Source organism: Bemisia tabaci, chromosome 3 (assembly GCF_918797505.1).
Source record: "Bemisia tabaci chromosome 3, PGI_BMITA_v3".
Taxonomy (NCBI): domain Eukaryota; kingdom Metazoa; phylum Arthropoda; class Insecta; order Hemiptera; family Aleyrodidae; genus Bemisia; species Bemisia tabaci.
The window spans coordinates 8,531,883-8,557,708 of NC_092795.1; the positions used below are offsets into that span (position 1 = coordinate 8,531,883).

General features: G+C 38.4%; 1 protein-coding gene across 2 annotated transcripts in view; it reads left to right on the top strand.

Moving 5' to 3' along the window:
* Positions 1–25,826, top strand: part of trp (transient receptor potential) — a 61,262-nt gene that overhangs the window by 22,386 nt on the left and 13,050 nt on the right. Inside the window, exons 11-18 of one of the 2 annotated variants that reach the window (XM_019044380.2) lie at positions 955–1,061; positions 1,613–1,746; positions 2,912–3,035; positions 4,100–4,295; positions 6,702–6,866; positions 7,470–7,692; positions 8,959–9,243; positions 9,662–11,815. In XM_019044380.2, coding sequence (XP_018899925.2) covers positions 955–1,061; positions 1,613–1,746; positions 2,912–3,035; positions 4,100–4,295; positions 6,702–6,866; positions 7,470–7,692; positions 8,959–9,243; positions 9,662–10,476 — 2,049 coding nt within the window. In that variant the 3' untranslated portion in view covers positions 10,477–11,815. Of the gene's footprint in view, positions 1–954; positions 1,062–1,612; positions 1,747–2,911; positions 3,036–4,099; positions 4,296–6,701; positions 6,867–7,469; positions 7,693–8,958; positions 9,244–9,661; positions 11,816–25,826 lie in introns of those variants that run through there. The other variant, XM_072297709.1, reaches the window with a different exon arrangement.

Consider the following 25,826-nt stretch of genomic DNA (forward strand, 5'->3'; position numbering starts at 1 on the left):
CAACAAATAAAAAAACAGTGCATTAGGTAATCTAATATCTACCATCATGCATTTGGAAAATGTTCCACGGTGCGGGACAATAAGAACAAACTGTCGCTCCACAACAATTTCACCAACCTTACAACAATGGGAGAGTGCACATGTCAGATGTCCAGCATGATATTCTGACTAATAAGTCAGTGGCACAGCATTCTCAGAGAATGTCTGACACTTGTTTTCAATGAAAAGATTCATAAAAAAACTAAAACATTCCATTGAAAAGTCCAAAAAAGTACTTTTAAAGAGTGAAAAAGTTAATTCAAATCTGACCAACCAGATTACCAGAGGCTGACAGTTGTGACAACATGGCAAGGTCATGTCATGTAAAGACATGAGACATTGCAAAGCCCAGCCACAGGGCTGGGCTTCAGCCACCAGCAAATGCGGACTTCCTCGTCTGCTTTCATCATCACTGACTGCCATAAGTATCTTATTAATTAGGTCCAGATTTTGATGACTTCAAATTGATTTTCTCCGATATTTTGACTCGATGAAGTCTGAAAAAATCACCCGCAGCTCAATTCACCCAGTACTCGAAGAAAATGAATAGAAAAAAATAGGCACTTCCGACCCATGAAGCACACTTTCATTAAAAGAGTGTTGCATTGTGGAGTTGAAATTTTCATTCCAAACTTATGCTCTTAAAATCCTAATTGATCCAGCCTAAAGTTTTTTGAAGGACCTGAATTGCTTGTAATGCCATCGCAAGAATAATGAAATTTGTCAAGGAAAATATTTTAGCTGCTATAAAATGCTAATGGCCTCAGAAAGTTTGAAAATTTGCCTTAGAGTACACCAATATTCTCCAAAAGGTGCTGTTGTCAGTGGAAGCTTTTTCTTTTTTGATTCTAAATGAATGGAATCGAAAGTTTACATATTTTAATTAAATTCTGAATGAGTCACTTTAATTTTCAGAGAGAGCATAAAAGTGGCCTCGATCCATGGTATCCTCGTGATAAGTGGGACATGTTTGATCCTCATCTTCTATCAGAAGGTGCGTTTGCAGCCAGTATGATCTTCAGGTAAGAATGCGGTTTTTTTTATTAAAATTGTAATTTCATCTTCCTAGAACGGCTGAAACGTCTTAAATATCCATTAATTTTGGATAAATCACATAAGACCCATGAAACTTCAGCGCAAGTCTGGCATTACCAAAAAAAGATCAGAATTATTGTGTGGGTAGGATTTTTTATGTAAAATACAATGGTGAAAGCAGAGAGTCATCCAATAAGCATCTTTGTATATGCATGATAATGTGAGCGGGAGCGCAGCGCCTTCTACCAGGGTAGTTATTAGTGATTGTAACATCCAGTAGAACCAATATTTCAGGTAACACAAATTTTTTTTTAGAGCGGGGTACTTTTTTTTACGTTTGAAAATGTTTTTGAAGTGTTAAAAATTGTTTTTGGTAATACTAGATCACTGCATTTTTCCTATCAAATGAAATAATTTGTCACTCAAAAGAGGCAATATTGTTGCCCTTTTTTGTGCACACTTCACATCTCTTCGCTAATTAGCTTTACTCAGCACTGCTGTTTTACTGAAATTACATTTAATGTCTCATTTTTTGCAGTTTCTTAAAATTGGTTCATATCTTCAGTATCAATCCTCATCTTGGTCCATTGCAAATTTCGTTGGGACGAATGATTGTCGACATCATCAAATTTTTCTTCATCTACACATTGGTCCTTTTCGCTTATGGTTGTGGTAAGTTTTTAAGCACTGTTTGCAACACCACCATTTAATATCATTCCTATAAATATCAATTTTATGTGACAAATGTTAAGATATTGTTTGAAGGTGCAAACATTTATTTTAAGGAGGAAAAAGATGTGTACCTAGAAGAAAAACAAGGAAGAAGGGTTTATAATCAGTTTTTCTACATTTATTGGAAGTAGGTTTTAAATTCCATTTTAAAAGCCATGTCAGTTTCAAATCCAGAAAAAGGTATTTTAGGTGTGTCCTCCAAAGGATCTTTGCTCCTTGGTCATTCATTTTCTTAATTTTTTTATTTTTTATTTGAATGACTGTGTTTGACTTTACAGATGAATACACCCTAGAATCGGAAGACTTACATTTGACAGAATGTTCAATTAAGTATCTACTAGACAAATATATTAGAACTTAAATAGAATGTCTTAGTAAGAAAAATTATTTTGTTTACCGGAAGTCTCCTTCTCCTGGACAACTAGGGAATATTTTACAAAAAGTTTACAATATTTTTTTGCAAATGCTCAAGGGAGGCGCTAGGTACATACAGTAAGAGCACTTTTTCATTGCCATGATCAGTTACTCCATCGCTAGTCTGTATCTTAGAGAAGAATCTAATGAGTGGTTCCTCCGAATATTTTCGATGTGTAGAACATAATAGAATCATGAAGGATGTTCAGTAAAATTTCAATGAAATGTATAAATTATTTTTCCTTAGATCCTGTCCGCAGTAGGACGGTTTGCGAATCCTTTGGACGAATCGGTTCAAGAAACTGGGGTTTCGGGGAATAAATTATAGCTGAGTCATAGCAAGTTCTGGGAACAAGTCTTGCAAACAGTGCTCGTGTGGATGAGACCTTATGGCTAATGAATTACTCGTGTAAAGATCAGGGACATACAGGCAAGTGGGAATAATGGGAAATATACAGGAGGGCCGTTCTATATTATTGGTAATTTTGGTTTGGTTTGTGCCCTTCACACAACTGATGTAGGCTGATTTAAGTGCTGATAAGATGATAATTCTGGTCACTCTCTCAGTGTCAGTCCGCCCTAGGTGAAGATTCTGAAACCGTGCAACCAAAAAGTGCTCTTCTTGCACCCAGTGTTTCTCTTATGACTGAATTCTCCATCAAATTTTAATCATTTAACAAAAATCTTTCAGGTATGAATCAGTTACTTTGGTACTATGCTGATCTTGAGAGGAAAAAGTGTTATCATCTCAACGAGGATTATGCTGATTTTGATGGTCAAGATAAAGCCTGTACAACATGGAGACGTTTTGCAAAGTGAGTTTTACAAAATCAACAATTCAACTCCTAGAATTTTAATTTTGTTCCTGTTTATCTCGAATAGTTGGCAATAGACGAGGAATAGAGAGGGTGTGGATTTGAAATAAAACAGAAAAGTTCAACTACATTGAAAAGATGACATCATAAAAACTTGATTTTGAAAAATTATATTTTGTCCATTTGATTAAAATCTTAACTCGCGCTCTTGGTGGGTTATTCTAAAAAATAGAGCAGGCATATCTATGTACTCTCTCTTACTGATAGTTTCCAAAATAATGAAAACAGACCGGGTAGATTTTTTGAACTAAATGTAACAAGAAATAAGCAATTATATTGGTTAAATGAGAACTTTATTTGTCTTTTAAATTAAAGGTATCCTAAAGCATATTTCCAAAATTTGAAGGGGACAGCAACCTTAAAATCAAGTTTAGCTAAAGCAATGAAGAAAAGTGTGCAATGAACGATGCCGAAAGTCGTTTGCAAATATCAGCATTTGTTGAGCTGCTATCGCAAAAAAACAGCTGAGTGCGTGATGTCATGAGCCTTGCATTGTGCAGTCTGCACTCTGCATTCTGTCTCTGGTGTCAAGTGGCCTATGCGTGTTTGCGACAAGTTATTAGTTCGCCCCGATCTTGCTCGTTCTTGGCCGACTCTTTTTTCTTTGCTTAGGTGTGACTATTAAGAAAACCCCGCAGCGCCAGACAGCAAACGCACCAGACTTCAAGTTGTGTGCATGTGAACAGCAGTCGCACCAGGAGTGCATGACGTCACCAGTCAGACTTACAATCTTTCATATCTCTGCCAATTTTGCGGATTTTTCATTTGGGACAGGCCATTTTGCTTCTTATAACTTCTCGCTTCAATTCATAATACTATCTCATTTTCGATTTTAGGATCGCTATCCCCTTTAAATAAAGCGGGCTCATCTGAAGATCTGTCGATTGCCGCAAAAATCATGAAAATCAGCCCAGTAGAACAGTAGATTGATCTATGACGAAAAATTAATATTTAGGGGGTCAGAGAGCTAACAATAATGTTTATTTTTATGATTTTTCTTACAGTTTATTTGAAACATCTCAGTCTCTGTTCTGGGCCAGTTTCGGTTTAGTTGATCTCGTATCGTTTGATCTGACTGGTATTAAGAGTTTCACCCGGTTTTGGGCTCTTCTGCTTTTCGGATCATACTCCGTTATCAATATCATTGTCCTGCTCAACATGTTGATTGCCATGATGTCCAACAGTTACCAAATCATCTCTGTAAGTAAACTTTTTCCTTCTTGCATTCTGCATCTTCATTTTTTCATTCTTAGAAATTTTATTCAATTTTTAAGGTTTACTGCTTCATGTGTTTGAAGTCTTGAGAAAACGTTGGATAGAAGTTGGATCCAAAATCCATTTGGTCACTTTTTTTATTTTAATCGGTAGTGTTGTTACTTAAGAGAGCATATCTAGGTACCATATGCAGCACAACATTTGTTTTGCTGATTTTTTCCTCTCCTCTACCCCTTTGTAAGGCTCTTTTGTATATTCCAAGGTAATTTAGTGGCATGCCACTGAAAACACTCGGTGTTAGTCACATTTTTTAGTTTCTGTCTACTTGCTTACGCTATGCATCTCTTTATTCGTATCCTTTGCTGTTCTGATCGCTCTCATTAGTTTGATTTTTTTCACTCATCAAGTCGAATTTCATTATTTTCTACTTTTTTGATTAGCATTTTAAATGAGATCAATAATACAATATTATAATTGGACTTTAGTGAGAATTTTGATGCCAAACATTTAGCTGAACACTATTTCAGCTCTATTTTAAACTTTGAAAGTTTGTTTATTTATATAATCAGACGAGAAAGAAATCCATACATCAAAAGTAGATGCACTTATAGTACTCCAGCATGTATGTGCACCATTATTTTTTGATTCCTGTTGAAAAAAACAAGTGGGCATTGCAACAAAATTTCACACAGGCTTTTTTAAAATTGTTGGATGGCAAGAAGCGTACGCATTCTGTCACAAAAGAATATCAGAATCTTGTCTAAATACCCTTTTTGCAACTGCGTAGCCTGTCTGCGGTGACATGTTATTATGTGAGAGAATTTAATTTTTAAGATCTAAAGAGGGAAAGTAAGAATCTAAATTCTCACGAGTCCGCTTTAAAATTCATACATAAAATAAAAAAAAAATAATCGTAAAATTCAGGAGAGAGGATCGAAAGAGAGGTAGACCTCTCATAAAAAAACATCGCTGTCAAATACTTTTCAGTGAGGAAAACCTCATTGATTCGACATCTTAATCCCATGTAAACTTATAATCAAACATATTGAATTTTGATATCAATGCCACCTCATCAAATGAGGAAGGCTTACAACTCTGCTCCCGTTTCAATCCTGTTATGCCAAGCAAGCACCTTATATGGCTTCCCTCTGTGTGTCCGTATTTTTTTCTGTAGCCACTGGTATCTTTCCCTTGCTGATCCTTGACGTGTAAATTTTGAATGATGTGCTCTTCCTTTAGTGTTGTGTAGTGAGTTTGAATTTTTAAGCAGCAAATAGAGTTTATTTCAACCTTTGATGTAGGCTTTAGAACGCTTTCAACAGTATGATTGGTAAGTAAAATTCTATTTTAGTTTTTCTCATTTTAATCATTTCATTGTTCCGTATTGTAGTGTATAAAAGACTCCTGAGAATATTATTTAGCTCCCATTAGGAATTAAAAGTCCAATAGTAAAATTTCATATTTTTATTCATGTAATGTAAATAGTTGATCGCACCTGTGAAAAGGGATCTTATCTTCAAGAGAAAGCTTCTCTTAACTTTTTCAAAATCTCAAAGGAAGAAAATATGGAAATTTTAGAGCAATACTTACGCTGTAAGCCAAAAAATTGGAAGAAGATATACGTCCTGAAGTTCCAAGACAAAAATCTTTAGGTTGTAGAAAAACATGGCTCCAGCTTTTGCAAAGAGTTCAGGAAAATTTTCTCTCGGAGACTGAGGCCCTTTCTCACAAACCCAGTCGCAAGGTAAAATGATAGGGAATATTGAGCGGCTCTCATCTTTGTTGAATGATGATTGATATATAACGCATATATTGTGTAATATGGCACAAGTATTTTAAACTTTGTCGTGTTTGTCAATAGAATTGCCATTATGCTACCTATCAATCATCATAAAGTCGAGGTAAGTATCGAAGGAACTTTTTCTCTTCGGTGAGTCATTCGTGTAAGATTCCCCAGATATTCCGTCTTGCATTGTATAGCAAAAAAAGAAGCAGGCTTGCATGTCACAAACAAGTATTATTAATTTTTGGTAATTGATGATAAACCTCCTTAGAATATCACATCTTAGCAGTTTAGCTTTCATCAAATCAATAATGATTGAACCAACCTAGAGTAATTTGGTACAAATTTTGTACATTAGCACCCAAAACTTCATGGCAGATTGCATGTTGAAAAGCTTGTCAACCAATATGTTGATCTTGTTTATTTATATTTATTAATTATTACGTACTTGTTATGCCCAAATCACACAATCAAAGTAGAGCCCTGAAAGTGGCGTCACGTGAGTCATGTAATCCAGATAACGCTGTTGTATTCCTTATCAGCTCATGTTTCCTCCTTCAAAGAATAAATGAAACATTCATGAGTTTTTATTTTTAACTATTTTTCAGGAACGATCCGATACTGAATGGAAATTTGCTCGAAGTGACCTATGGATCAGCTACTTTGAGGATGGCGACACTGTTCCTCCACCATTCAACCTATCACCATCTGTTAAATCTATGAAAAGAATGATGGGAATCAAAACTGGGAAAATCAGCACTGGTTCGATGAAGGTGGGTCAAAACCTTGAGAATACAAAAGGGGAAATTAAAAATATGTTTATTACCGTCATGTGGGGCAATCAAAAAAAGTTTTGACTTTTTTATCGGAACATTGCGGTAATTCTGTATTTAAATTTGAATGAGTTGAGATATGAAAACATGGCAAAAGCCAGTGAAGTATACTTTCTTTTTCGTTTACGTTAATACTTTGAAAAGGTGGAAGTTCATAGTTCAAATGTTGCTAAAGAGGAGAAGGAACTACTGAAGAGGAGGGAATTTAAGGACTTCCTACCGTTTTTAGAATTTTGTTACTTATCTGCAGGATTTCTGATATCCCAAGGAAAGGCGGAATTTTGTGTTTGACAAGTGAAGATTTACCCAATTTCGAGCAAGACTGCTGTCGGTCTTGTTTCAAAGTTGTTATCTGATAAATAAAATCATTATTAAAAAAAAAAAAAAAAAAAAAAAAAAAAAAAAAAGTGAAGATTTAACAATGTGTTGCAAATAAAGTCAAAATATTTCAATTAATGAAGATATTAACTGTGGTTTTTTCTCTTAACGATTAGCTTTGTATCTACTACGAGCAGTGGAATAATATTTACCCTAATCTTTCAGAACAAAAGTCGAGCTAAAGCTATGGAGCGTCACGAAGCAGTCATGAAACTATTAGTCAGGCGATATGTTGTGGCTGAGCAAAGGAAGAGAGATGAGTTCGGCATCACAGAAGATGATGTTATGGAAATTCGACAAGATATTTCAACCCTTCGTTTTGAACTGATCGATATCCTCCGAACAAACGGAATGAAGACACCGAGCGTGGACAAAGAGGATCAAGCAGGTAAGAGTATGAGGTTCTCATATTATCTTTGACTATAAATGTTTGCTGAAATTAATTCAGGATACTTAAATAACATCACTTAAATGTTAAAATGAATTTATTGAAATTGAAGAAATGAATGAAAGTAAGTTAAGTAATTAGGATGCGAAAGATTTGATTATTACAGCCAAGGAAGCCCATGTATCAAAACAAACCGTTATAACCCTGATTAATGGAGTTCGTAAGTGCGCATACTTTATCAGTAAAAACTTTAAATATAAATGTAATAACGAAGACGCAATATATTCCTAGAGGAAGAGGGCAAGAATACATCTTGAGTATTTCAAATGGAAATCTCAGTTTTGTATGCTATTTTATTGAAAAAAAGCATAAAAAAAGACAAACAACATTTGTGCGGTTACAATCAAATAACATTGTCTTGCAAAATTGCGCTCAGTTAGGCTTATCCAAATTCTCTCTCAATATTTTTAACCGTTCTTAAAATATTCATAAGTACTCATGCCCCACTCTATTGTCACCCTGTGCATTGACCCTGTGCAGTACACAATCAAAGAAAGTTCGCTTTGTTGGTCACATGTTTGCATAAATTGAAAAAAGCAAAAAGGCTGTAAGTATAACTAGAAATCAAGTCTAAACAATTATATAAAACAAAATTCGTCATATTAAATTCCAAAAATTTTTCCAATTCCGGACTACATTTTGCAATAGGGAGCTACTATTACAGGCTCATCCGTATTAGCATCTATCAGCACAGGGAAACTAGTGGTACATGAGATGTTCCTCGAATAAGCCAAGAACATTAGCTCCGTATTCTGCCATGCTAAGGATTACCGCCGTATGAGCATTCGATAGTGGTCAAATTTCCTCCAATGAAGTGATCATTTTCAAGGAGAGACATGAATCTTTTCTCTTGAAATTTTCAGATAAATGAGATTGGATTGCAAATGGAATTCTATAAAAAATTGGAGAAAAAATATTTACAGATTGCCTCAAAAATTCGTATTTTAACAGAAGAAAATCGGCAGCGTCTGAAGCTCTTACAGCGTTCTCCTAGCAGCAGTATGCAAAATTAGCCACTCATTCGCTGATTCCAGCACTGGGGACCCCGTCCTTCAGCAGTTCAAGGATTTTTCTTCACTGCCTTGAGTCAAAACTCAAACAAAGAAAACATTCAGCCTTTTTTATTTGAGTATGATATGCTATGTATCAAGGTAAAATTACTTACGATTCAAACAGCATATGAAGGCCTATCTTAATTTGTTACAGTGGGCAAGAAAGGTCGTGTGATGGAGCGTCGTTTGCTGAAGGACTTCCAGATCGGCCTGGTTGAGGGTATAATTAGTGATGTTATATCTTCTGAGAAAGAGCCGAAAGATGTCTTCAGCAAAATTGCTCGCGCAATTGGTAAGGACTCAAGTGCTAAGAAAAAGGACTGGAACGCTATTGCCGCCAAGAAAGCATCCAGCCGCGAACTTATTGGAAGCACCAGCGAGGCTGTGGAGCGTCGGCAATCACGCCAGAGTTTGCGCCGGCACATCCTCGAACATCAAGGTAAGCTTCGTTATTTTTTTAAAATAGAAAAAAGAAGAGAAAAATTCGCCAGAAATTTATATTGTGTATAATGTAATAAATTTAATAAATGTCAGGGAGTTTTCATAACGGGAAAAAGTCAAAGGAAACCTGGACATGTCAGGAAAAATGATGATAATGTCAGGGAAAAATTGCTATGTCACCTTTAATTGCTTTTTGAAATGAGTTTGGCGTTTTGTACAACAAATTTTCCTGAAAACTATTTCAAATTATATATTTTTAACAATCTTGCATAACTTCAGTTGTCAGGGTATTTTAACAAAACGTGTCAAGAAAATCAGGTAATTTTCAGGGCAATTCATTTTCTAAATTCTATGGCAACCCTATACCATGCTTTCATTCTTCTCTCTCATTTGATTAAATGATTTTCTCATTAAAGGATCAGCAATGGCAAATATGGATCCCGAGAAGCTGGTTGAGTACAATCCCAAGTTGCAAGAATATGCACCTGCTGCTCGAATCGCCTATGCCAAATTCAAGATCTCCAAGATCAAGCAAGAATATGACGATAAAGGAAATGAAGAAGAAGGCAAAGACGATGTTTTCGAGCCTGCTACAGTAACAACGAAGGACGAAACAAAACCATCCCAAAGTGGCTCCATCGCACGGCCGAGACCCAAAAGCACCAAGAAACCACCCGCACCTGGAGCCATTCCAGGTCCCGACGATGGCAAGAAAGACTTCCGGTCGCGAACTCCGATCCAAGAAGATCCAAGAGAGGCTGGCCGCACTCCAACGCCAGAACCAATCAAAATGCTCAAGACATCGATTTCCTCTCTCAAGCAAGTATCAGTCGATCAAAAAGCTGGGCCATCGGACAAAAAACCCGCCGCCCCGGGGGCTCCGGCTCCGAAAGTAGAGGTCACCGCAGCTAAATCACCTGCAAAAACAGAGGCAGCCCCGGCAAAACCTGAAGAAAAGAAGCCCACACCTGCTAAACCAGAGGAAAAGAAGCCTGCCGCTGCTGCTGCTACGCCTAAAGCAGACGAAAAGAAGGACGAGAAGAAAGAAGAAAAGAAGGACGAGAAGAAAGATGAGAAGAAAGAGGAAAAGAAAGATGATAAAAAGCCGGGCCCTGCTCCGAAAAAACCAGATGATAAGGATAAGCCTCCCTCGCCGAAGAAAACGATGATCCACACAAAACCTGGTGGTAAATCAACAGTCACCGGCGAAGTACTGACTGGATGGTTGTAAGTATTTCGAAAGAGTAACGTGTGTGGCTGTAAAAACTGATTAGTTTAATATTTCACTTCAGTGGTTTTTTTTCAACTAGCAAATTTTCTGTCTTAAAATTCCTTTTCAATTGGCAGAAACGGAGCTCTTGCATGCGTGAGGGATTTGTGATTTAAGTATTTGTTCTTACATAAAAGTTCGCAAGCAACGAGTTGCGGTGCCCCTGGTTTTCTCTGAAATCAACTCCAAAACTCAAAAAATGCTCTCCAAGTTGAGGTCGTGATGGAGGAATATCTCACTCTACACTGAGAGTCCACCTCCAAATCAAGACAAACTCTCCATGCGAAGATAGGGAACAAATACATTAACATGGTTCTCACTTTGTTTGGAAACTCCAAAACTGAAAACGCGGCAACCCTGCAAATGTATTTGCTCCCTATCTTTGCTCAGAGTGTTTGTCTTGATATAGAGGCGGACCCTCAGGGTAGTGTGGGATATCTCCTCCATTACAGCCTCCACTTAGAGAGTTTTTTTGAGCTCTAGAGTTGATATTAGAGAAAACCAGTGGCACCATCATGTTTCTCGCAAAAATTTATATAGGGATCCGTACCTAAATTACAAATTTCTGACACATACAAGAGATTTGTTGGCCAAGCTTATCATTAGGGCAATCAGCAATCAAGGCATTATACTTATATATATGTACGGCGTATACGTAACTATTATCTTTGCGCCTTTCTGTGGAAAATTAGTAAAAATGATGTCAAAGCAAAAATTTATCAACGCTACATTCAAGATTGTTCTGGAAAGAAGAAAGATATAAATGTTCTTTCTTTACCTTAACCATCAATAATTTTTGTGTATCAATTAGAAGAGATTACAGTTTTTTTAAATTGATCCTAAACTTTTCATATCTCTCAGACAGTAGTTAGTTTTTCTTTTTTGTCCATTGTACTATGTAGGCTAATTTTCTCCCTAAGTATTTCCCGCGTAAAAAAAATGAAAAGTAATACAGACTTTTAGCTTAAAATCTAGATAAAGTAATTATTTAACAACTATTTTCTTTTTTTATACTACTTTTTTCTTCTGCTCAACTATAGATCCATTTAGAAAGAGCAAAAGAGAGAAATGAATGAGCTAGATTCAGCTGAATTGAAAAATGTACATGTCTAAGCCTGAAAAATCTTGCATTACCATCATGAAAATCAACTTATTTATATCGAAAATCAATGATATTCTAGTTTCTGTAGTCTAATTTTTTATATGTATTTTCATCATCAAAACTGTTTTGTATGTTTTGTTTTCTATTTATTTACATATTTATTTTTGTAAAAATGAATAAAATGTGTCATCACAGTGATTCTCAATTTTCTATTTGTTTACCAATTCTTTCCTTGGTCCAGAAGAAACCAGATCGGACCAAGCCACATCAGCTATTGCCAAATTTAAGTGGGCAATTTATTTCTTTACAAGAGTACGTTAATGCGGATCCCTCTGAAAATTTTAAATAATTTGCTTCGCTTTATGCAGAAAATCCACTGAAATTTGTACAAACATTTTCTCGTGAAAAATTAAATTGCCCAGTTAAATTTGGCCATAGCCAATGTGGCTTGGTTCCTTTCTGCTAAACGCAGTCCAAATGTAAGTAAATCCGGGCCTAGTAGTATCAGCATTTGGTCCTCTAACTTTCGTTGATCGGAATTAAGCAGCACGCTAGATTGGTCGCTGGTAAATATTTAAGAGAGTTACCAACGGACGCATACGATGGTGAAACTACCAAACCACGTATCTCGGTTTGCGACGTCGCAGACTTCCTGTCATACTTTATTTTTTAAATGAAAAACTACTTAACGTCCAGTCTTGAAAATTTCTGTGATTTTTCCTCTTCACGCGGAGAAAATTCTGTGAAAATTTCAAGGAATGATATTGATTTGGTCTACTTCAAAAAAATAAAATGCGAGCGTAGATTTTTAAACACCGCAAACGAGATACGTGGTTTCGTAGTTTCACCGTCGATATGACGTCATCAACAAGACGTTGCTCCCACCTAATTGCCACCATCATGTCCAGCTGAACTGTCATGTTGTCTACCAGCACTAGCACGTCATTGATAAACGGAATCCCCTTTCCCCCGCGGTCGACGTCAGCTGGCGTCGTCGTTGCATCGTGACCGTGATCCGTCTATCGCGCCGCGACGTCTCGTATGTCGGGCAGACGGCGCGCGGCGGCGCCCGACGTCAGAAGCGCCAGGGTTGCCATGTTGTAGGAAACAGCTTGTGTGTTCACTCAAAAAATCAGTGAGAACATAATATTTTGAAAATGTACGTACGTAGTTGGAACGTTGATTCGGTGGTCTTCTTAGCACATATTCTTTTACAAAACCTCAAACTTGACCGGTTGCCAAAATAATTTATGGAGAAAATTAAAAAAATTAAAGAAATTATGGAAATATATTTATAATTTTTGAGCGGAATTTTCAAAATTGTAAACAGAAATGTCCTCTAAATATTTTCGAGATATTTACGTGAAAGTATCCTTGTTCATATGTTTTGGAAATTAAAAAAAAATCATATCGAAAGACAGAAAGCCCTAACAATACTTTGTAAACGATCGTGCAATATCCAGAGAGGAGATCCGGACTTTCCAGTCGAAATAACCTTTAAAATCTTAATACCTTTAACCTTTATTACCCTGTAACATTTTACCTTTATTACCTTTTAACCTTTAATAACTTGTTTTATCTTTTTAATTAAAAGTTACGCACCTATACTTTCCGCACCAATAAAATTTGGATTAGATACCTCCTTAATATGTAAAGACATAATTAAACACAGCCAAGCAAGATCTTCAAAATGCCAGTATCAAATCAAATATTCACACCCATGGGAATTTATAAAGCTAATTTTCCTATTATCAAGTCGTATAAAGCGTTTTAAAATTATTCCAAGAAAATTCAAAAAATGCTGCGAGTACCTAATGTTTCAAAGTAAGGGCAAGGTAAGGTGGACCCGTGGACCCTATCCCCCGCACTTGGAATTCAGAGCATATTGTCACCTCCTCTCCCTTAAGGTTGCCATATTCTGGAAGACAAATTTGGATATTTTGAATGGATTTAAATTGGGGAAAATCCTGATTTTTTAGCACTATCTGGCTGCAATGCTTGCTCAAACCTCCTTCTCAATTAATAATTTCTGTATGGCTACGTTGCTGCTTATTGTGCACAACGTCGATCCTGTTTCACGGTTCCTCCAAAGTTTTGCCTCTACCATGCAAATGTTGTGCATCTGAAATTCAACTGAAGTTCCGTGCTGACTGACTTTTTTGCCGTGGCTAGGAAAAACGCCGTGTAACCCTTTAAGCGTCGCCAAATCTCTTTGTGAAAATTCAAATTTATCCGTAAATTTTAAATATTTTTCTTCTAATTTTCCAGCAAATTTTGTTCGCACTTTAATCTAAATTATCTGAAAATATCAAGGAAAAATATGCAACCCTTCTTTCCAAATTAAATTTTTTATCAGGCAACATAGAGAGCAACGCCAAACTTGTCGAAATCGAGTTCCCATCGAACTTCAACTATTATGATTTGAATTAGCTGGTTCATTCAAATAAGGTGGTCCTTCCTTTGAGAGAACGATTCGATAGTCGATCGATCCTGTATTGGACGTATTTCTGCCAAGCAGACCTATGTGCATTAAGCCAGAAGCCCCCCCCCCCCCCCATCCCCCTTCAACTTCTTCCTAATCGCAAAACGCAGTTCAAATATACAATTGGTTGAAGTAAAGAGGAAAAAGAGAAAAAAATGCGTATATTTATCTCTGATTGCAACGTTGTTGTGCTCAGCTCACAATTTATTTTTCTATGAGAAAACCAGCCATTAGTTTTTATATGAGTTTTTGTGCATCCCCCCCCCCCCCCCCCATCGAGAGGCTCACAGAAAAATCAGAGGCATTTTTACTTAGTATTTTCAAAATATAAAATATTTTAAAATAGCTATGGTACTAGTATTACTATGAATTTTTCCGACTATGAACAGCCATATTGACTTGCATGTTTTGTAAATTAATAGCGCAATTGATATTAGTGCATCCTACATCCTCATGTTCTTGTGGCAAAATAGAGCAGATAACTTCTAAAGATGACCTCCAGCAGAAAACCTGCCGTCAAATTCTAGATAAGCGGATCGAATTCAGAAGATTTCCTCCACCGGATGTTCATGCTTTTGCTCACACTATCGGGCGGCGTGCAGTGAAAAGTGAATGCGAACAGGGTTCTTGCTATCTGGGGAAAGGGTAACAGACATCAAGGTAGATTTACAGACATCCTGTCGTCTCTCTGTCTGAATTCGGGCGGCACGCGCTGATAATCTCGAAGGAAAGGAGGAAAAACGGAAACCGACGGAGACGTACGGACAGGATTCAGTCTGCAGGTGCGACCCTCGCGGGAGCCAATCACAATCAGTGATCGGGAGAAGTCGACTCCGCTCCGCCCCACTCCAAGCCGATCGTGCCATGCAGATTCATCAAGTTTCGGCCGTCGGTCGGCACTTTCTGTCGGTCTGTCGGTGTTCGCTCGAGTCGGTCCTAACGTCTCGCGCCCGGTCGGAGTGAGGTCCTCGTGGCTGCAAGTGATTTTTCCCTCATGAAAGGTTTTAAGACTTTCGAACTCTTACATCGCATCTCGTTACTTTCCCGTTTGTTTGCGAGAACTCTTCGGTGTGCGTGTGTGGAAACGATCGTGCGAATAAGTTCTTCGCTTGAATTGAGACCTTCATCCTCTCGAAAGTTACCAACTTGTGCCCGGTGTTGGAGTGAATTGAAGGCAACTGGTGCCTAAAATTTCCATAGATTTTCGTATTTTAATTTCGTTTCGTCGTCTTCGGCATTTATTTTCGCCGTGCGTGGCTCGGTGCCCCGTGTGTTTCGCGATAACTCCTCAGCAATGTACATGAAAACGTGTCAATCAATGTGTCATTGAATTGGATGATTGCCGCCATTGTGAGTTTTTTCTCGAAATTTTTAGTGATTCGTGCCTGGCGTTTGAGTGAACTGAATTTTCAGCAGTCTGTATTTGATACATCCGGTACATTGAAATTTGCATCGATTTTCGTAGTTTCCGATGTTTCGGTGTGCCCTCGTGGATTTCACCACTTCTTTCTGAAGTTCTGAACATATATGCGCGAGATTTTCTTCAATTTCCGGTGCTCCTAAATGAACCCCTCAGTGCGGCGTGGAGTCAAAGACATTTTGCGCGGCGTGCTTTGCGATATATCGATTGATCTGTCATTTACTTAAACCTATTTAAAAGGATCGATTGACAGGGTGTTCGCTTAATAATCGATTCTTTACCACAGATTCGGGGGAAATATCGATAATCGATCATTTACGCCACACCACTGAAACCCCTCCATTTCCTATGAACATATTCGCGCGGGATTTTCTTCATTTTCGGTGCTTGAACCACTCATTTCGCGCGGGATTTTCTGTTTAGCTGTGCTGTTGAGCAGGGGCGGTGATTCGGGAGTAATGTTTGTCCCTCGTGTTCGCGTATTTCTATGTGTGTGTTCGCGGTATTTCCTGGACTTCTAGTATCGGCCTCGCGTTTGAAGTGTTTCGGCGTCTCCTCAATCTACTCACCACGATTAATTTAAGTAATTGTTCCATACCATTTAGAAGGAGTCTGGTACCTGGTCATAGCTTCCTTTGATGTGTGTATGTCTTGGCGTTGGTCTGGATTCAGGTCAGAACTATTTAGCACATTACTTACCTAGATTCTGCTCAGATTTGGTGTCATGATTTCAAAATATGTGTGTTGCTCATATTTTACTCACCTCTTTCTCGTCTTCCTTCACCTATCCATTTCCGTCCTGTCTTCTTTACGTCTATTTTGCTCCATTTTTAAAGTTCAAATTATTTTCTGTTAATGCTAAAAGCAAGTTCATAGGTAACTCTTGATGTTATGTTCCTTAGCTAGGTGCTTCTAATCCGGAAGCAACTGTTGGTATTCCATTTTTCTAGGCCTGCAGATAATTATCTTGTACGTGCAGGCATCGTAATTACCTACTGAGAAAATCATTTTTAGTTGTTTGACTTGAACGAAATTCAAATAAGTAGGTATCTACGAAGATCTGTCCTCCGAATTTTCTCGTCTTATTTTAGCACCTCTTCTTGCACATTCATTAGCTCAACAGATTATTGTTCTGATCTGATATTAGTCGAAAATTCCAACGCCACCGAGCGAATTGTAGGTATGTATTCACGAGAATGAGAGGGTTCCAGACTTCTGATTAAACTGCTTTGAGTCGAGGTCTGTTAACTTTCTAATTTTACAAGTGGAAATTTTGGGTTTTTTCAATCTTCTTTTCACATTATTTAACGGAAATTATTCCACTCTAAAGAACTTGATGCCTCTAATTTTCGGACTAGTCGGCGATTTACTATTATCATGATCATTTTTCCAACACGTTTCTAAAATATGTACTCAGGTATAGCATAACTATATATCAATCTGATTCATTCTCTGAATTAATTCTGAATTAGTTAAGTTTTACTACAGCATAATCTTAGTCAGCAATAGCCTTTTTTGAGACTGGAGTCTGATAATTTTCACATGCACCCAATTCTTGATTTTCAACCTCCCCTCCCCCCCCCCCCTCTTTTGCCACCTCATGCCTGTAAATGGTTTCCGCGGATTCAAAACATCTTTTAATCTGGGAAGTTTCAAAGTAGATTTTCTAGGTACTTTTAATGAAAATAATATCGTGTTCAGTCTCCTCAGATTACAGATAATCAGATATCAGATATTATCAGATAATCTGCACAGTTGCAAGTAGCTTTATTTAAGTGGCCCTACATATCTTCTCATTTCATCGCATATAGAGACAGGAAAAATCTTGAGATGGTTCCATGAGTATTGGTAGAGTTTATCCTTAGATTTTTTATTACCTATTTTTTATTTTTAAATTTTCTCATGTGAGAGTCCTCTGTTGTCGACTAGGCCCATCAGCAGGTGAAACTGAAGAGAGTGAGAGGATAGATGAAGGGGGGGGGGGGCGACGGAGGGAAAAAGCGAACAACTGTGCCCCTCCAATGTCGCAAGAACCTTAATTATGCTTACGGCTTTTGGTGTGTGAGAGAAGCCTCAAAATTTCCTAAATTCCTAGACATCCCGGAGCAGGCCCTCCGAAACTTCCCGTTGTGCTGAAACTAGGTACTTGAGCTCCCTGAAAAGCACCCCCCCCCCCTTCGAACTTTGATCTAGGTACACACCAATATTCATATTTATCTTTCCTGAAAATTTCTGAATACATTTCTACCGAAAGTTGAGACTAAAGTGTGACTAAGTGAGTCTTTATTTTCTTTGGCATTTCAACTAAATCCTTAGGGGAGGGGGGGGGGGCAGGTTGTTCGGAGGTGGCGAAATTTGGCGCCAAGAAAAATCTCCGGAAAATATCTCAAATTCTTAAAATTGCTCTTTAAAGGGGAGGGGTCTTTTTACTCATTTGCCCCAGCCCAAATGACTCCCTAGAAAGTGTGAGTTAAAGTAACTTTTAAATCATGTTATAATTGATGATTCTAAGGTCGATAGAGGTCACCCCTTGCCCCGCCCGTTTGAATAATTATAATTTGCTGTAGCAAGGAAAATTAATTTTTGTCAGTAAATTTCGACGGTGTAAGTTCGCAACCAAGTATCTCTGTTTGCGACGTGACAGACCTCCTGTCGTAATTTATTTTTTACATGGAGAACTACTCTACGGCAAATCTTAAAAACAGCCGTGATTTTTTTGTATGTGCGAGAAAAATTCTATATTTCAACAATGATGATTTGTTATTCTTTAAAAAAATCAAATAGGAGCGGAGATTTTCAAACACCGCAAACGAGAAACGTAGTTGCGGATTTACACCATCGATTCGTCCATGCCCTAGGAGATAAGGCCCTAGGAAATGTTACTCCATCAGATTATTGCTTTTCCAATCTTACAATTCAGTAGAAAGAGGATTTTCGTTAGGTTCGAGTGCGAAAGTGATTTTGTCAAGGTGAAGGGAAGCGAGGTAAACCCTCTCCCCTCACAATCAGCTCAGACCTGCGTCCGCCCGGACCGGACGCAGAGGCACGCACACAGACAAAAATTTCTCGGAATTCTTTCAGGCTTCGCAGATTTCAGCCAGTGGCTCCAGACTGGCGACCCCACACCTTACCTTATCGAATCTTTCGTTCATCGTTTGCCGAGGTTTTCCCCAGCTCAACCTTTCTTCTAGTCTCCAAAGAGTCAGATAAGAAGTGTTCGACGCTTCTCAGTCCCTCTCTCTCCCCCCTCCCCCTTCCCCTCGCCCCTCGTCCTTTTCCTTGCTTCTACAGGCAGATTGGAGCACGATTTGACTTTATCTTTTCAGTGTTGTCATTTTTAACTTTTCCTATTCACTTTACTCACTAATGCATGGCAATTGGCATCGCAAAAAACTAAATCGTTCTTGACTCTGTTTCTTTCCTCTCCTGTTCTTTTCTTTTCTTATATCATCTTTAGTGTTGTAACTGTTTTACTAAAAATAACCTTTGAATTACCTAATTAATTTTAAGTTCTTGCATGTGTAAGCGTTTTGCGATTTCAGGTGATTTGACGGACGCCATATTGTGTGTCAGGGCGACGTGCGATATATCGCATCGATTCGTTCCATAATTTCAGCTACTTGTCATTTTTTCGAATTTTGAGATCGCTCCGCTGTTGTCGTGAGACTGAGGAATTCATGTACCAAATTTGACAAAAAATTCAACTTGATAAAGATGTGGTATTTTTAGAGGAAAAATATCGCTTTCGAGTGCAGTTCCGATATCAGTATCGAATGCGATATTTTTCTTCTATGAAAATCACGCCTTCATCAAGTTGAATTTATTTGTCAAATTTGGTACGTGAATTCTTCAGTCTCATGACAACTCAGAGGTGCGATCTCAAAATTCGGAAAATCTGACAAGTAGCTGACATTATGGAACGAATCGATGCGATCTATCGCACACCGCTCTGACACAAGAAATGGCGTCCGTCGAATAATTTTTGTTATCTACCTACTTCAAATTTTGTGAGAATCACAATAATGCCACTGGTTTTCTCTGAAATCGATTCACGAGCTCAAAAAAAGCCTTGGAAGTTAAGGCCGTGATGGAGGGGATATCCCACGCAACGTTGAGAATCAGCCTCTACATCCTGCCTTTTCTATGCAAAAATAAGGGAGCACATACATTAGCAGAGTTGAACTTTGTTTGGAGACTCAAAATTGGAACCACGGCAATCCTGCTTATGCATTTGCTCCCTATTTTTGCATTGATAATTTGACTGCATATGGAGGTGGACTCTCATGGTTGCGCGGGGTATCCTCTCCATCACGGACTCGACTCGGAGAGCTTTTTTAGGCTTGGGAATTGATTTCAGAGAAAACAAGTGGCCCCATTGTGTTTCTCACGAAATTTTTCGTACAATCAGATTACTTTATGGAAATCAACAATGGGTGAATGTTGATCCCTCCCGCGTGGATGTCTTCGAAGGTGGGTGGTGGGAAACCGGTACTAAGGGTGAGTGCTTGTGGTTTGTTGGACGGTCGGGTGGGCAGTCGGTCGAACGGTTTGTCGATCGCTTTTTCCCCGGAAAAAGCTTTCGAGAGATCGCTCGACCTATACTGTTCATCTGACGGTCTAACAAACGGTGAGTGCATGTGGTTTGTTTGACGGTCGGGTGAGCAGTCGGTCGAACGATTTGTCGATCGCTTTTTTCCCCGGAAAAAGCTTTCGAGAGATCGTTTGACCTATACTGTTCATCTGACGGTCTGACAAACGGTGAGTGCATGTGGTTTGTTTGACGGTCGGTTGGAGAGTCGGTCGAACGATTTGTCGAAAGCTTTTTCCCCGGAAAAAGCTTTCGAGAGACCGTTCGACCTACTGTCCATTTGATGGTCAAACAAACGGTGAGTGCTTGTGGTTTGTTGGACGGTCGGATGGGCAGTCGGTCGAACTTTTTGTCGATCGCTTTTTCCCCGGAAAAAGCTTTCGAGAGATCGCTCGACCTATACTGTTCATCTGACGGTCTGACAAACCGCGAGGCCTCACCCAGCTCTCGTCGCATCATCAGGTTACGATCAGAAACTCCCATTATTGTGTGGTCAGCGATGACTTCATTTTGGCGGGAGTGTGCTCGTAACCTGTTGATGCAACGAGCGCTTTTCATGATGGTGAGCTGGGAGGCCGTTTTCATTTTTTATACCATCCACCTTGGGCGGGCAGACCTGCTGTCGTGAGGCAAAGTCTGCGTTCGAACTCCCGCCGACGCTGGCCTGCGGTCGTCGGGTTGGGCTGTCATTGCTGTGATTTGCACGACGGTTCGGTTTTCGTTCCGGACGATCCGGAACGGAATCCGGACCCAACGGAACTTTTCTGGGGCCGAATGCACCTCTCACCCTTTACTAAGGCACCAAATTATACTTTCATAATAACTCTGCATCCGACTTTGTGTCTCGTGGTTTAAGATGTCACACCTGTTTCCTAAAGAAAAAAAGTGACGACTCACTGCGTCACGCGGTAAACGTAGGTTTGCAGTTTCTCGAATTTGTACTTCTGAACGCGAGATGCAATGAACCGATTATTTTCCAAATTACGTTAGCGCCAAAATAGCGAATGCAAGAAAAACAAGAAAACTGTTTTATTCGCTTTCTTGACAATCCTCGAATTCCAAAAAATGAGTGTTCCTGTAGAAGGCTATTTTGAAATCGGACATAATTGATAACATCAGAGAGAACGAAGAAAAAACAACCCCTTCGTCAAAGGTCATTAACAAAAAGTCTATCAATGCTCGAGAGAAATTCTCTACTTTTGAATGTGGAATAGATTTAATAACGTCCTTACGACTTCCTTTTTCTCTACACTTTTATTTTGTGTCAATCATTTTTCTCATCTTTGAAGTAGAGTTAATATTGATTCTTCCATTTGTATTTTGTTTTAAATTATTTAATATGAATTATTTACGTGATTTGGAAAATAATCGGTTCAAATGAGTCGTAAGTTGGATGCAGCTCATGGGAAAAATGGTTTTTTAAAACATTTTATTGAATTTGTCTCCTTATTTAGAGATTGATTTTTACATAATTATGTATACAATTTTTTTATTACTGCTACTATTACTACTACTACTTCCACTGCAGCATCTACTACTATTACTTTACTGAGTCTTAATCAGGGCCGCCCAGAAGGGGGAGGGGGGGGAGGTGGGCAAACTGGTCTTCTAATCTTGGGGCCCGGGGTCGAAGTGGCTCAAAATTGTGAGGTAAGGTACCGGAGCAATTTGTTCATCCGTCTCTGGACCTTTTGAGTAAGCACAATTTTTGCGTACTAACCAAGTTTGGGTCCTCACTTGCAGTCTTACGAGCCCCTCTGATGCATCTATTCTCTTAATTCTTGGAAGCCATATTCAGCAATTAGAGCTATCGAAAAGGTTTGAAATAATTTACATCGAGTAAGTTAAAAAATGCATCTATTTTACCTTCAATTTCAAAAATTCACCGGGGGAGCCTCCCGGACCTTCCCTTTGCTAGGCGGTGGTTGCCCCCACCCAAGTTGCCCGTCACTTCAATTTGTCCCGGGTCCCATCTCGTGTTTTGGCAGCCCTGCTTTCCTTACTCTGAGACTCGACCTTCTTTTATCTTACCGGTAGTGGAGAATTTGCAGGTATCAAAAATTTGATAAATTTCACACGAAAGAGGAACCTACTGACCGAACTAAGCACGAGAATACCCTTGGTTCTTAAATTGAACAGTTTTTGGGTGAGATATGACTATCAGATGGCCCATCTGCTAAAATTATTGTGTTTTGATGGGAATTGCCGCCTGGCATCGACACCAAGCGTTAAATTTTTCACTTCTAAATCTCGTTTTCACAATTTCCCATATAATAATAAATGATTAAAATTACTATGAGCTTCGCTCATTAAGCACTCTCAGTTGAAGCAACAAAATTTTTTCGTGCAAATTCTCCAGGCTACTGTGAACGTTCCGGAAACGTTTGCTAGATCTTTCCCGCTACTTATTTTCCATTCCCGGCACTTGATTTCCTCGGGAAATATTGGTCGCTAAAAACAAAGAAGCGGCTTAATTAAAAATGAATGTCATAGTTTTTAAATGCAACCCATCTTTCAAGCCGCATACTCTCGTGATATCCATCTAACAAGTCGTCGAGAATGAATGAGGTGACTGAAGTATCGCTCCTCTAAATCATCACAATTATTTTTCATTCTACGAGAATTTTTAAGTTTTTTCAAATTTTTGAGTCGTCTGCCACCCTCGTAAATAGATTCATTATCATAGATTCAAGTTCAAGACATTTTATTGGGTTCGCCATTTTTCTGGATATTGACCAATGACGACCTTGTTAGAATTTCAGTTCATACTTTTTTTTTGCTTCTTGCACTGTCCACCGAAGAGTCTCTGAGCACTACGCATTTCCTGAACACGCGTACCTGCTAGTTTGAATCAATATATAGACAAGTTTGATTTTGTCATTTTAATGTTTGCTAATTTAATAGTGCGATAAAAACATTTACATGAACTTATAGTAATAATGAAGTTAGTAGCTCATGTAGGTAACATATTTCCAACTTAAATGCGGGAATTCTTCCCTTTTAAAAGCAAATTAACTCAATTAACCAGTTTAAATTGATTTGAGAGATCATAGCTCACTTGAAACTTCACCGATGATCTTGAGTCGTAGTTCAGGGAGCGTCCGTAAGTTACGTAACGCTTTTTTCCGGCATTTTGTCCCTCCCCCTTCCCCCTGTAATGATTTATAACGCAACCACGGACCCGCTTAATCATTACGTAACTCTTTAACATCCCTTTAATATCCCAAAAATTGTGGGAGATAGTTGAATATATAGCTGCATTCTTGAATTTTTTGTAAAGATAAACCGTGAAGACCGTTCCAGTACCGTGAAGAATGGAGAATGATACATTTCGAATTCTCTGTGTTTTTAACCAACTGAGAGGGTTACGTAACGCTGGCACTGATCCCCCCCCCCCATAGCGTTACGAAATGTATAAACGCTCCCAAAGACTGGAAAATTTGTTGAGGAGTTGTCGTATCACACCGATTTGCGTCCTGATGCTTAATGGACGTTCACTATAAGGACTTCAATATATGAGTTTAAGGAAAGCATAGATAAGCGGAACATTGTCAAACTTAAAAACATTGAACTTAAACATCTTGAGGCTCAAAGAAGCCGGAATAAATCCCAAGTAGTATCATTCAAGGTCGCCTGTGTAGGAGGGATCGGAAAGTTTCATTTTGTTTTTTTAAAAAAAAATGAGAAGAGAAAAGCTTCTAGGTATCTTTGATCACTCGGATGGTTCTGATTTCGATCAGCTGTCGTTTTATTGCCTTAAACCCAATTCATGATTTAGGATGGAAATATTAGTAAAATGACTTAAGTCCATCCTTTTATCAAGGAAACACCAGTCACAAATTAAGGAAAATCAGCATTTTGCCCCTGGAAATATTAGTAAAATGGCTAAGTCCATCCTTTTATCAAGGAAAAATGAGTCACAAATTTAAGAAAATCAGCATTTTCTCCCTTTAATACTTTTATTTTAGAACGGGACAATTCTTGGTGATTTTTCGACTTGCTAGCCGCTTTTAGTTTCAGCCGCCTTTAACTTTTGGTCACGCGTCTTCTTACGCTCAAAGTATTCTAGATTACTATGAAGTATTTCGTGTCATCGGTGTCTGCGCCTTTGTTCTGTCAATGGTTTAATGTGAATCAGGAATTTCATTTCAAACTTAGTTCTGCGAAATTGCATCATGAAACTAGACTCTTTGCGAGGTTTCTTGCGTTTGGAACTCACTTAGTTCAGTATGAAGTTTGAACTTAATTGGTGGGAATAATTATTTTAAGAGTAAAGTTTATATGGATCAAGCTCTTCAAGGAAGGACATCCTCAATTTGAACATGACTTTTAAGCTTAGGAATCTAAACAAACATAGATCGGCTGTCGATTTGACAGAGGGTAGTTTTTTGGGGTTTTCGTTATTAATATCATTGGTTTTCTAGACTTTCAAATCTGAGAATTTTGATACTAAAAAATTTACTCCCTTCCCTGCCCTCCTAGTTCTCAATTCGGAAGGCGTTTCCGTTGTTTAGAAATCATTATAGCATGAGCTGAACTTACATAAGATCGGGTGTTGTGTAATTTGATAGCAAGAACAGCTCAGAATTGCTCCTGAGACGACTCTATTTTTCAAAATCTTGCGGGGGAGGCCCCCCAGATCCCCTTTAAAGCTCGAGAAATCCCCCGAGCTTCTCTATAGATCTGCGGAATCCTACCCATTTTTTAAGGTCCCTTGACTTACGAGGTGTCCTTTTGCACCCCCCCCCCCCCCCCCCGCAAAATGTTCCCACTATAGCCCTTGTTTAGCAACTCTAATGTTTGTCAGGATCCTCTCGGTGCTAGCAACTCTTTTAGTTAAATGACGCCTCGCTGTCAAAAATTATTGCAACTCGGTCTGCAAGAAAATTACTCATAATCATATGGACTGCATTTTGCAATTTGGAGCTATAAATTCTGTCTCATTTGAAGAAACACGTATGTGCATAAGGAAACTAATGGCACATACGTTGTTTTTAAACCGGGCCAGAATTTATAGTTCCAAATTGCAAAATGCAGTCCATATAATCGTGTTACATTACACCGTTGTTGGTAATCGTAATGTAACTGACATTATGCATGAATAGACTCTTAATTTATTTTTAAGTATTGCGTTTTATTCCGACATGGCAAGCCTGACACTGACTTAGACGCCTAATTTTCCTCGTCATGTTTTCGCTCTGCAATTAATGCAAACATCAGCTATAAGTATGTTTCTGTGTTTATACTCAAACGCGGTTGTTAAAATATCGAGGGGAATGTAGAGTAGACGGCAGGCAAGTAATGCAAATGGAAACGTTTCAACAAGTTTCGTATGGTGATGATGAATTTCTCCGCCGCGGAGCGGCATTACTGAAACTGATTATGTTTATGATTTTAAAATATGTGTGCAATGTTTATAATGTATGATTTTAACTGAAGTATCGATGAAAACTTGCTATAAGTTTATTTCTTCCACTTGAAATAAAAATGCGTCAATGTTGTACATTATGTAACGCATCTTGTACGTTCAGTTGTTCGCGCATTCAGTGAAGGTTGATAACTGCGCTTCTAATTGTAAGCTAATTTTTCCCATCTGCAGCGTTTAAGGGTTACTTTCTCCAGCTTTTAATCAACTTTAATTTTTTTTTGTCAGATAGCTGGCCTTTTTTTCTTTATTTTCTTCTTTTGATATGAAACCCCTATGAATTAAAATTTGCCG